Source organism: Bombyx mori, chromosome 9 (assembly GCF_030269925.1).
Source record: "Bombyx mori chromosome 9, ASM3026992v2".
Classification (NCBI taxonomy): domain Eukaryota; kingdom Metazoa; phylum Arthropoda; class Insecta; order Lepidoptera; family Bombycidae; genus Bombyx; species Bombyx mori.
This window is the reverse complement of record NC_085115.1, coordinates 11,208,568-11,221,282: the sequence shown is the minus strand read 5'-3', so window position 1 is coordinate 11,221,282 and position 12,715 is coordinate 11,208,568. Positions and strand designations below refer to the sequence as shown.

The 12,715-nt window shown below is 36.3% G+C and overlaps 1 protein-coding gene across 11 annotated transcripts in view; it reads left to right on the top strand.

Moving 5' to 3' along the window:
* The window catches only part of LOC101744958 (uncharacterized), a 100,960-nt gene that overhangs the window by 41,140 nt on the left and 47,105 nt on the right, over positions 1-12,715 (top strand). For 6 of the 11 annotated variants that reach the window (XM_038012740.2, XM_038012739.2, XM_038012744.2 and 3 more), the window contains 7 exons: positions 2,194-2,296; positions 4,275-4,393; positions 5,963-6,120; positions 7,048-7,194; positions 9,688-9,736; positions 11,369-11,539; positions 11,725-12,011. In XM_038012740.2, the coding sequence (XP_037868668.1) occupies positions 2,194-2,296; positions 4,275-4,393; positions 5,963-6,120; positions 7,048-7,194; positions 9,688-9,736; positions 11,369-11,539; positions 11,725-12,011 (1,034 nt within the window). The remainder of the gene's footprint in view (positions 1-2,193; positions 2,297-4,274; positions 4,394-5,962; positions 6,121-7,047; positions 7,195-9,687; positions 9,737-11,368; positions 11,540-11,724; positions 12,012-12,715) is intronic. The other 5 variants (XM_038012741.2, XM_038012742.2, XM_062670155.1 and 2 more) reach the window with 1 other exon arrangement.

Genomic DNA, 12,715 nt, shown 5'->3' with positions numbered 1-12,715 from the left:
ATTCAAATAAGGCCATAAGCGCGGCCACCTGTAAATGACACACTAAATCCAGAAATAACTTATGTACAAAAATCAATGGGCACTCCTTGACCCAGTTGACAGCGAGCAAAGCTTCGACACTGTATCGAATGCAACAATAATCTATAATGAACCTATATAGTACATTTATTTTTCGTTTATTAAAATTTAGGCATACACCTGTTTATTACACATAGCGGCCCGCTCCGGCTTCGCTCGAGTCTTTAACAAAAAATTCAACGATATTTGACGTTGTTTTATTTTTTAATTAAAAGAACACTAATTACGGCATAACTATAATAGTTAGACATATGCTGTCGTCGCACTTTTTGTAAATAATAATGTGTTCTACAAAGTCGTAGTACATTATTTTATTCTATCATGAATAGTTTTCGCAGAGCACGCGATGTAAAGAATATTTTAGGTAATTTTTTTACACCTTGGGTTACATTATTGGAGTATTAGTAAGGATCCCTAATTTTATTCAAAAAAGTTTATGTCCTATGTCACTCGGGAATAGTGTAGCTTCCAAACAGTGAAAGAATTTTTCAAATCGGTTCAGTAGTTTCGGAGCCTATTCAATACAAACAAACAAATCTTTCCTCTTTATAATATTTATTATTATTATATTACACATTACCCATATTTACGTTGACTACTATTTATTTAGATGATTTTCTGGCCGAATTAAATAGTTAATAGCTCAGATTGTACGAAGTCGTTTGTGTAGTTCTAATCTACAGAAAACACTTTTAATTTAAAAGTTTATAGATTACCTACATTTATTGAAACCCTTCTTATATTTGTTGTAACTTTCACATGCATATTTTTAGGATTTATTCATTAAATTCTAATATAATTAGGCGTTTAAGTGTTTCTCAAACTACGAATAAGTGATATCTTTAAAATTTCAAAGAAAGCGATGGTCTGGTTTGTGACTATGATACTTTAGGCAAACTATAGCAGCTTAACACGACCGTCCTGTTCATTTATGTTCTAATAATAACAGTGCGAAATTTCAATAATTTTTTCACTTTTGTTTCAATCTCATAAAAAAATTTTAGTACTGGTCCACTGTTATTAGGCTACTGTTGGCTCTTTTAAAGAATTTAGACAAAATACAGCAGCATACATTCTAGTTAATCTAGAAGTCGTTTGCCTCACAGCGTGTCTCGTGCTCGACTATAAAAGCATTTATGTTTAGCGTCGTCTGGGTCTGGTCCGATCGATAATGGAAATGTTGAATGTCTGAGAAGTATACTTATAAGGAAATGTCTGACTTCTCTTTTATTTCATAGCCACATGGATAGATATGTTGTAGGAATTGTATGGCCGCACGGGTATGTACCACCTTTCTTCGTCTTTGGTGTTTCTGCAGCAAATCAGTCATGCGCTCAGGCTTGAAGGGTGGGGGATATCCGTTTTTCAGTATAGCTGAAATTCCGGCCTCATGTCTCAAGATGGAAGGTTGTGATATGATGTGATGGGCTTCGTTGACCACTTTACAAATGGCCGTGAGCTTTCTAACCCAACTACGCAATAAGATAGCTTTTTTTTATTGGAAAAATAAACGGAAGCTTTTCTTTAAACGATGCAAGCTGATACATCAGCTGTCACAGCTGTCCAATGTAGATGAAAATAGAAGTTGTGTGATTACTTGTACTATTTTGCGGTCAAGTATTAATATTGAATTACTACGATAGAACCCATCTAGTGTAATTAAAAATTGCATGTTTGTTTATTCGTAATCAATCAATGCGTTCGCACATGATCTTTTCCCGTGACTAGAATGCTTAGTACTGTTTTGTGGGCACTTTACGGTAGCTTTGTGTCCAATAAATAATACAGTTGCATGTTTACAATGTTACCATTCTAACTCTTGGCATAATAGACGACTATTCAGAAGTTTCTAAACTAATTGAGGCATTTAGTAAAAAGCGTCAAACGACCACTTGGTAACAGGTAATGGCGGCGTAGATATGCATTTGCTTTAGCATTGCCGATGCCCATTAACATATATATATGAGCAATAAAGATATGAGCAATCAGCTTGGGAGTTGTATTCAGGAAATATCCCTATACCGTGATTATGCAGATACATTTTAAACAGACCTGCGAAATAATTCGATAACAGGTATTACTAGTAGATATTTTTGAAGTTTATTTTGCTAACAGGTTCAACAGAAGATTTGCGCGGAGATGATGTTCTGTCGGGCAGGTCTACTCCACTTGCGAGACCCCGCAAGGAGACCGCTGGCCAACCACTACGTACCAACAGGTAGCTTTCTCAAAAACATAGTTATATTACAAAAACACATATCTCTAAAACCTTCACGATTAAAATCATCGCTTTTTTTTTATATATTTCAAATTAGTCTCATATAAAGGTAACTAGATAATGATTTTGACGATGAAGATATTTTTTTTTTGATAAATTGTGTTTTTTAGAAATTATATTTAAATACGAATTACATTTTGATAAAATGATGAAATATGAATAATATTTTTCGATCTTACTGACAGAATAATAAAAAAATAAGAACTGGTTATTTAAAGAAAAAAATCAAAATTATCGATAAAGTTGATTATTGAAAACACGAAAATAAATCGTAGCTAGATTGATTTATCGCCCCCGAAACCCCCTGCATACCAAATTTTATGAAAATCGTTGGAGCCGTTTTCGAGATTCAGATTATATATATATATATATATTTATATACAAGAATTGCTCGTTTAAAGATATAAGATAATGAAAACAAAAACAGAAAAGAGATTCAATTCTAAACGCCTGATCATTTCGTACCCGCAATAAAGTCTGTTGCTAACATTTAATGATAGGCGTTACAATGAATTTTACATCTCCAACATCGACCGCTGTTTAAGCGTACATACCACTGATAAGTAGGTAATACAAAAAAAACGTATGTAAGTGAATAAGCGCACACTTAACCCTTACCGTCTACATATCGTATCTCAGGATAGCAGTAAGTAAGTCTGGTCATCTATATCGAGAAGCAGTTATGAGTTTAAAAGCCAAAATACTTATTTTAAAAAAAAAGATGTGTGGTGTCGTGGGACACCGGATAGGAGCGAAGTTCCTTATTATAAAAATATTAATTTAAAGTTCTATTCGAGGTATAAAGAAAATAATTATTCGGGTATACATTTTTTATAATGGTTTTTTTTATTGAAAAAAATAAATAATTGTTAATGTTAGTACCCCCATTCTTTGAATCAATTCCAAAAGTTTCATGAAATATAGTATAGAGCCACCTATTACTAACCAAAGAAACTGTATTGAAATCCCGACCAAATAAAGGATTGCGTAGTTCTTGCTGCTATCAACAGATGGCGCTTGGCCAAAATATAAATAATAAACACTTACGTTACGGACGTTTTTTCCCGGTTACCCCTCCGCAACGTCCCATAAGGAACTTCGTTCCAAAAAATTCCTATTTGCTGGTACTTTAAGGAGATATTCCAACTACGCGCAGACGGGACATACAATTCAGTCTATCTTTCGTGTTTCAAGATGGATGACGATGTATTAACATCGTAATAAATAAATAAATACTTTAAATCTGCATTATCCCATTAGGGATTACACTTCATGTAAAATTTACATTGGCGGAGTTAATACCTAAGGCATTCTCTACCAGTCGACCAAAGGTAGCGCAGAGTAGGTAAATGGAGGAGCAATGAAATTTATATTAAGTTACAAATATACACAAAAAAAGTCTATATATACAATTATACATATTTTATATACACAATCAAATATACATATACATACATAATATATTAATACGTGAAGCAAAAACTTTGTATCCCTTTTTACGAAAATTGCGGACGGAGGAGTATGAAATTTCCCACACTTATTGAGAATATAGCGAAGGAGTGCCGAATGGTATTTTTTTTTAAATTATGCATTAATAATACATTAAATCAATAAAAAAACGTTACACACACTACCATGTATTTGACACACATGCATATGAATACTCTGTTTATTGTCAAACTTTTGTTGCTCTGTTAGTCTGTGATCAAATTAAGAATAGGTTAATATTGTTTATTTGTCTATAGTGTAATCTTGGCGAAATCTGTGATTATAGAAGTATAGAGTCTATGACAATAGAACCATAATAACGTTCAAACTTTTAATTTCAATTAATTATAGTCGAATGTCGACTACTGCGGGGACCACTAGTACATATAATAGTTGAAGTATGATTGACACGACACATCACTTTGTTCAGGTTCGGTTTCAGACAGTCGCACGCGAAGACGGCGAAGGTGGGCGATTTAACCCTTGCAGCCGAGCAAGCGTTTGAAGCCCCGAACGACAAGGATACGGCACTCAACAACAACGCACTTGGTTAGAAGAGTTTTTGATATATCTCAATCAAATTGTTGAAATCGATTTTAAGCTTTGCAGTTGTGGGTATCATCACTACATAGTTTAAAACAAAGTCGCTTTCTCTGTCCCTATATCTGTCTGTCCCTATGTATGCTTAAATCTTTAAAACAACGCAACGGATTTTGATGCGATTTTTTTTAATAGATAGAGTGATTGAAGAGAAAGGTTTATATGTATAATAACATCCATTAAATAGTAGAGAACTCAATAATAAATTACAGTTTCCGAAGCGAAGCGAGGGCGGGTCGCTAGTAAATATATATGACAATATTATAATTTAGTTAAAGGTATACTATGAACCAGATTAAGCAAGTGAAGGGCGGGGCAGCCGTTGTAACTATACTGAGACCTTGGAACTTATATCTCAAGGTGGGTGGCGCATTTACGTTGTAAATGTTTATGGGCTCCGATAACCACTTAACGCCAGGTGGGCTGTGAGCTCGTCCAACCATCTAAGCAATAAATAAAAAAAGTAAGCGAATATTTGACTAGAAATTGGGCATATTAGTTTTGTCTTTACAACTGTTCAACATAAAACATGGCGCCTAAACGTTTTTTGTTTTGCTAAACGACTAAAATGAAAGGATGTTGTATAATAAATGTATATTATGACATACTGAGGAGTTGCTTTCACTGGAGGACACACTCGGATTGCCACATCTGCTTATAGCGCATTGTGCTGATTCCAGATAACAAATTAAAATATAACAAAAACAAAACGTAAAATTAATGGAACACGCATGTTGCTTTACTTACGATTATATTAAACTTATATTGTATGGATCTGTGTGCTTAGTGCGAGTTTTTTAATGTTCTCGATAGCGTAAAAGTTAACCCAATTTTGTATGCAGTTGGAACAGCGCCCCTAGCGGCAAACGTACGCAAACGATCCCATTCCATACAAATATGAGCTAACTTTTACGCTATCCAGAACGTTAAAAAAAAAAAAAACTCGCACTAAGCACACTGAATGTTGGGCGACGAAAGTAAAGCATGAAAGAGAGATGTGAATGTGGAGATGGATGTGTGGAGTGACAAGAATGGACAAGATAAGGAATGAGTATATCAGAGGAAGTGTGAAAGTAGCCCCGGTAATTAACAAATTAAATAGCGTACGGTTAGCGTGGTATGGACATGTGATGCGTAGAGAGGAGATGCATGTGACTAGGAGATGTATGGAAATGGTAGTGCAAGGTAGAGGGGGAAGGGGTCGACCCTAGAAGACATGGATGGAGTGTGTGACTGACGATATGAGAAAGAGAAGAGTGAGTGTTGAGATGACGGCTGATAGAAGAGAATGGAATAGAAAAATTCGCTGTACCGACCCCACCTAGTGGGATATGGTGGAGAATAAAAAATAAATAAAAATATAGTTATGATTAAGTTTAAAAAATCTTCACGAGAAATCGTCAATAACTATTTCTTTAGAAATCAAAGTCTTTTTGTTGACGAATCAAAGAGTATGAAGTTAAAATGCCCGTAATGGAAAAAGCTGTTTACGATATACTGCTATAATTTAATTTTCAGATAAGAAAATCACGAGTAATTATCACCAGCTACCTCTCGTCGCTACGCAAGTGTCATCAGGAGGCGTCACCAACATAGTAGGGGCGGCTGGTCTACCGAAGGCCGTCACCAAGCAAACAGTTATATTAACTTACCAGTCGCAACAATACGCTCCCCAGGTAAAACTCTTCATCATATTTTTGCCAAAGAACTGACTCGGAAATAATGTTTTTGAAAAACCTCGACAACTTTCACTTATTTTAATAGGCTCCCGATGACAGACGTGTTATGTAAACTTTGATTTATTTCAAGGAAATTTATTTGTTTGAGTAAATCATGGCACCAATACCAATATGAATGTTATCTATAAATAATGTGTATAATCGAAAAATTTAATTGCATTATTATTGACATTGTTTTGTAGAGATGTATTTTTAAGTAAAATTTATGTGATATTTGTAACCTTTTATCTCAATCTAACCTCCTACAGCCTGAAATATACGCGATACAGATTTGACAATCTAAATGAATGGGTACTTACTATTGGATTTTCTTCCTTAGATGGGTGTGAGAGCCCATAGACATCTACAACGTAAATGCCGCCACCTACCTTGAGATATGAGTTCTAAGATTTCAGTTTTTACAGTACAACGGCTGCCCCACCCTTCAAACCGAAACCCATTAATGCTTCACGGCAGGAATAGGCAGGGTGGTCGTGCCTACCCGTGAGGACTCAGAAGACGTCCTTTTTTATTGCTTAGATGCGTGGACAAGCTCACAGCCCACCTGGTGTTAATTACTGGAGCCCATGGACATCTACAACGTAAATACGCCACACACCTTGAGATATAAGTTCTAAAGTCTCAATATAGTTACAACGGCTGCCCCACCCTTCAAACCGAAACGCATTAATGCTTCACGGCAAGAATAGGCAGGGTGGTGGTGCCTACCCGTGAGGACTCAGAAGACGTCCTATCACCAGTAACACACAAGACGTTTTACTAACAGTAATATTATTAGTTTCGATTAAAAATGCTATCTTGCTTCAAATACGAGTACTTATAAGTACTACAGTTCACCACAAAAACCATTCTCATCAATCCCAGGCTGGTCAAACTAAAGCCGATGCGACAGGCGTGCGTGCTACACCTCCGAAGACACAACCTCCCGGGAAATACACATTCCAAACAAACCAACTTCCGAGACCCCAGTATCCGGCTGTCAAAAATATCGACGCTAAGGCCACTAAACAGGTAAAATGTTGCTTAAATTGATTAGTAACAGGATTGTCGATAATCCCATTCTCACGGATCGTTTGGAATCTCTGGGTCTGCGGAGGGACTTCGGTTCCCTCTGTATTTTGTACCGCATGTTCCATGGGGAAGACGAGACACTGCCTATGTGTGAAATGTAAATTTCTTTTTCGCACCAAATGTTCAATGATGAAAACTTTCGTGAGATAAGTAGTTGAATATCAAGTTAAATTACTCGACATACAATTAAAGTTTGTACTAATGTAATGTTTGATAGTCGATGTAGGCCTGCAGAGTAATCGCAAGATTAGAAAACAAAATTTAAGCAACCCATAGTCACAAAACGATGATGGGAGTACGTAGTGCTCTGAGGAATTGTTCGAGATGATACCGACATCTCGTTTTTACCATCGCACCGCCCGCCACCGGAGTAGAGTTCATCCATACTACCTGGAGCCACTACGTTTATCCACAGTGCGTTTCCAGAGATCTTTTTGCCACGTACCATCCGGCTATGTTCCCGAGGGCTATGACATGTCCTTCTTCAAACGAGGCTTGTGGAGAGTATTAAACGGTAGGCAACGGCTTGGCTCTGCCCCTGCCATTGCTGACGTCCATGAGCGACGGTGACCACTTACTATCAGGTGGGCCGTATGCTCGTCTGCCTACAAAGGCAATAAAAAATAAATAAATAAAAAAGCCTTTTTTATTGATAGTACGTACGACGTATTATTTATCGATAGTACGGCGCGACTTAATGATTATTGATAGTATGACATATTATATATTGATAGTACGTCGTGTTGTTTATTGTACATTTTGGAAATATGCACTTTTTAAAGTAAATAGATTTACGGTAAAAATAAGATTATATAAGACGATACATGATCACAAATAATTTCCAATAAGCGATTTTAAGAAACAATAGTGTATATAAATCAAGTGAATTACTAAGAATTATAAAATTAATGTAGATTACGGAGAATTGTTTAGTTTCATAGCTAAAAACTTCTTCTAAGAATTTTAAAATTCCAACATTATTCCGACGAAAGTATCACAAATGTCGATAATATGACATTTCGTTACATTTCCTGTTCATATGTTGCAAAACTTTTCGGTGAAGTTACATAAAATTATAGAATCCTTTTCGTAAACAGATATGAACTTTAACGTTGTGAAAATAAAACATTTTTCGAGTTTAAAACGGAAAATAGGTCACGTTGATCTATTTCGGTAGTGCTGTTTAAGAAACTAGCCGGTTGTTTGACGAAAATATCGCTGCAGAGTGCATCTCACTAACAGCGACATACATGATAACAAAATATATATAATATTATTAAAGATTTTAAATATTAAAAATAAATAAATAACAAGGAAATGTATTTTCTATTACTGATTTAAAATCGTGATGTATCAATAATGATAGTATTGACTGTGCAGTGGCCTTGTTGTAATAAAATTAAATAAAGTATTGTATGTATTTGCTCCCAAAGGTGGAGCGATATAGTTAAGCTACCTTAATATTATTAAAAGTCTTTTTCCCAATGATTGGGATACGCAACCGTCAATATTACGGCTATTGATCCCAAGTTTTATACGCTATACACTGACATAACAAGTCCACTAAATATCATGTCTCTAAAACTGGGATTAATAAACAGCAATCACTTAATCAGCTATAGAAATAATCATATTTGTCTAATATTGGGATACAACAGTGGGGGCAAAAGTGTGAACATTTTATTTTTAAATGGTATTTAAATTTGTAGATTCGATTCATAAATATTAAAACTTACATTTAATAAATGACAGCAAAATACTGTAACATCGCAACCAAACTATTTAGCACACTGTTGTTTTATGAAATATTTGAAATTAACAGTCTTAATTATCATATTTAAACTGAAGTGCAAATTACAAATTTCTACATGAATTTAGTGAAAGCAATAAAATTTCGAATATTTTGTTCTTTCATAGGTAAGATCATTTACATTTTAAAAGAATGATTTCGAAAGAATGCGTTTCTTTAAACACCACCTCGGTGTTTAATTAAAAAGCAAAATTAATTGCTTCGTCCATTTCCCCTTCGTTAGAGACCGTGAAATGACGTACGTATAGTATACAACAATTCATTACGCGCTGTTGAAACTTAAAAAATTTAAGTGCAATTTCACTTTTTTAAAGAATAAATGTTGGTTCAGTGAACGAAATTTAGTTACAGCTATCTCGAGATATGTCCGGTAATTTTTGATTGCGTTTAGCCACATGTATTTTTAAATGGCACAACTGTCGCATGTCGCAACTACGAGACATTTGAATATCTATGATCGTAACGTAAAGAGCACCGGACGTATGTTTACGTGATTTTTCATTGCATTTTATGAAAATCCAGATGAATTATCCACGAAATGGTCGAGATTTTACTTGTAGTTTTATTCGCAAGTGCAGTGAAAGTGAATTTTCTAATTGCAGTATTTGTTTCGTTAATTTCAGGTGGTAAATAATACAAGGAAATCGAACACTACTGATGGATGGAGAGAAGGTAGGTGGCAATAATTTATACAATTTATTAAATCGTAAAAATTCCATTTTATTACCTTAATTCATTGCAATAATGTATATGTACGTATTTTTTTATTTTTTTCTTATTAAAAACTGAATGTGCGTTTCCACATTACATTTCTTTATATGTTGAATAACTGTTACGTATAAAACGTGTATTGTTACTGTTTGGAACTGCATATCGGTGAAAAAGTAATTATTCTAACAGTATGACTGACCGGCGCAACTTTCATTCGCCGTTATGTCTTCCTCTCTTTCATAATCCAAGGAATAGCTTTCAAATTGAAACGACGAATCCCAGTGTCTTCGTTACGATGTGTGATCCATTTTAATTTTACTTCGATCTCGTCTCTCTAGGCAAATCATGTATATGTCCGTTGGCTCCTCAAACTGTTTAAGATCTCAGTCGTTCTTTCACGTAGGTATATATAGAGCAAATAATAAAAAAAATTCAAAGTGGAACGCACCAGAGAATAAATTATAGCACCCACTCGTAAGGGCTTGCTAATACAAATCACAAAGTATCGGGCACTATTGTTACTACGGATATTAGGTGCTTTTAGGCTCTTCAAGCAGCGGTCACCGTCCTCGTCGAATTTGTCTATTATGACGAAGAGTTCGAAAAGCGAAGTAAACCATAGACACAGCCCACTAAGAATTCTGGCCGGGTCTTCTCAGTGGGTCGCGATTCCGATCCGGTGGTATATTCTGCGAGGCATTGCTCGTGCTAAGGCTAGTGTTAGCAAATTCTCTCAAGTTGAGCCCGTGAGCTTACTTACCCCGCCGGGCGTAGCTGGAATAACTTCATAGGCTACAGCGAATAGGTAGGGAAACTGATATTAAGCATGTAGCAGGAATCCGAATTCTGAATAACAGACCTCCAGATATATGCAATTTATTAACTTATATTAATACCGTCGTTCTTTCTTTCACCGACCGTAAATATAATAATAAAATATGTACGTTGACATTGATTTATTTTGATAAGTTAGTTCGTAAGTTGCACGGATATAATTAAAACTGAATGAATAGGACTTGTATCGCATTGTATTCTTAGTTTTAGGATCCTAGAAAAAATTAAATCAAATCCATTTTCAAAAAACGTTTTTTGTATACCTTTTAGCAATGCAAACACATAACAAAAAGTAAAATCCTGTCTAAACATGATGGTCACGACCGTCAGCGGTGAGGAAACGACGCGAGCAGGAGGAGAGAGTAACATTTAATATTACAAAGGAACAGTCTTCCAACGAGCTATCGGTAGTCAGCCTTTGGTTTCAATCTCGTGTGTAGATTGCATGAGTTTGGTCAGATTGGAATCATCTATTCTGAAAATAACTTGCCACTATAAATCATAGGTTTGATTGGTAGCTTTCCTCTGGGGCAAAGTGACGGTGAAAATGCACACCGCGCGAAACGCGTCTTCTTGCCCCTACTCTGAATTGGACGACTTCTTCCTCATCCAAGGCTCGAACACGGCTCAATGAGAGCTAAGAGGTTTTAGTCGATTCAAGTCCGACATGCCCAACTTCCCGTCCCCAAAGCCTGTGGAAAAGACCGACTTTTTCCTCCAAAAAAAAGCGGCTTTCTTCATATTAAAAACAACTACCAGGTGCGGGCTCAGCGATTTCAACTGATTCGGGTGTATGGACCGGAGGTGAAGGACCCGCGGGCTGCGAATCACCGCATGCGCGCCGCAGACCTCGGAACTTGGAGATGGTGATGAGAGGATCACATACCTTCCATCTACGAGAGTTGCAAGTCGCCGATCTTGATATTATGGGTAAGTGTTAAATACCACGCAACGAAAAGCTCTGCTTCTATAAGTTTTACCAGACTAAACGAACTGCAGAGTGATTTGACCTTTCAAAAATAACTTTTACAATATTAAATTTAATTGAAAATTAACTAGACATTTAATTAGAAATCTTAACAGCAATCATCATTTCAGTCTTTTAAATATTCCAGATGACGCAGTAGTTACGGGCCACGCAGTAATCCCTCTTCCAAAGCTACCCAGTTCCTTCGATAGTGAGCCCTCGCCAGATTATGAAGCACCGGCTCCAATCTACGACCCGCCTTCGCCAATACTACCCAAGCCTATTCAGATACCGGAATTTGAGCAAACGCAGAACTCCCATATGTCAACTCTGGATAGATACAGGAATAGAACCAGACCAAGTACAATACAGACAAGCTTAGAGGAGGAAAAGTTTGTTCGTGATAGGGCCCAGCCCGAAAAATTGAATAAACAGGTCAGTTACTTAAACGTTCTCGTATTTTACCGCATATGCCTGTGAAGTGTAATTGAGATTTCGACTAAATGTTTCAAATCGCGTTGAGCCATCGCGTCTTCTACCGGTTTATTGATGCCGATACCATCGTCCCATAATAGCACAACCCTATTCAAAAATGAGCTTCAGCGGGCTCTGACTATTATGCCATCACATTGCTATCGCCGACCGGCATTTAATAATGGTAGGGCGTACCGTGAGCCCCATGAGCAGGTACTGTTACATATGCCCCTCAATAATAAAGCAATATAAATAATAATGCAGACTAAGGCATTCTTGAATGCATCGTCTCTATGTAAAGACGATTTATTACTAAAGCGCGGCAGAACAGATTTGGCTTGAGAAGCGGAAACACACATCGTTTGTACTATTCCTTTTATAAAATAAACTCAATGCAGTCACAGTGTCATTTTTTTAAAAGAGCTCCTGGATCCACCCCTTAACAGTACCACCATCCTATTTGTGCCGCGAAACAGTCATGTGTTCCGGTTTGAAGAATGGGACAGTTGTTACACAATCCATGTCTCAAAATGGGTGGTGGTCTTCACGTGTAATATTTATCCGGCTCCGGAAACCACTTAACGCCGTGTAAGTCGCGAGCCTATCTCTGTAGCATAAATTAATAAGGCAAGGCTTATTTAAAGCCGCTTGACCGAAAATAAAAT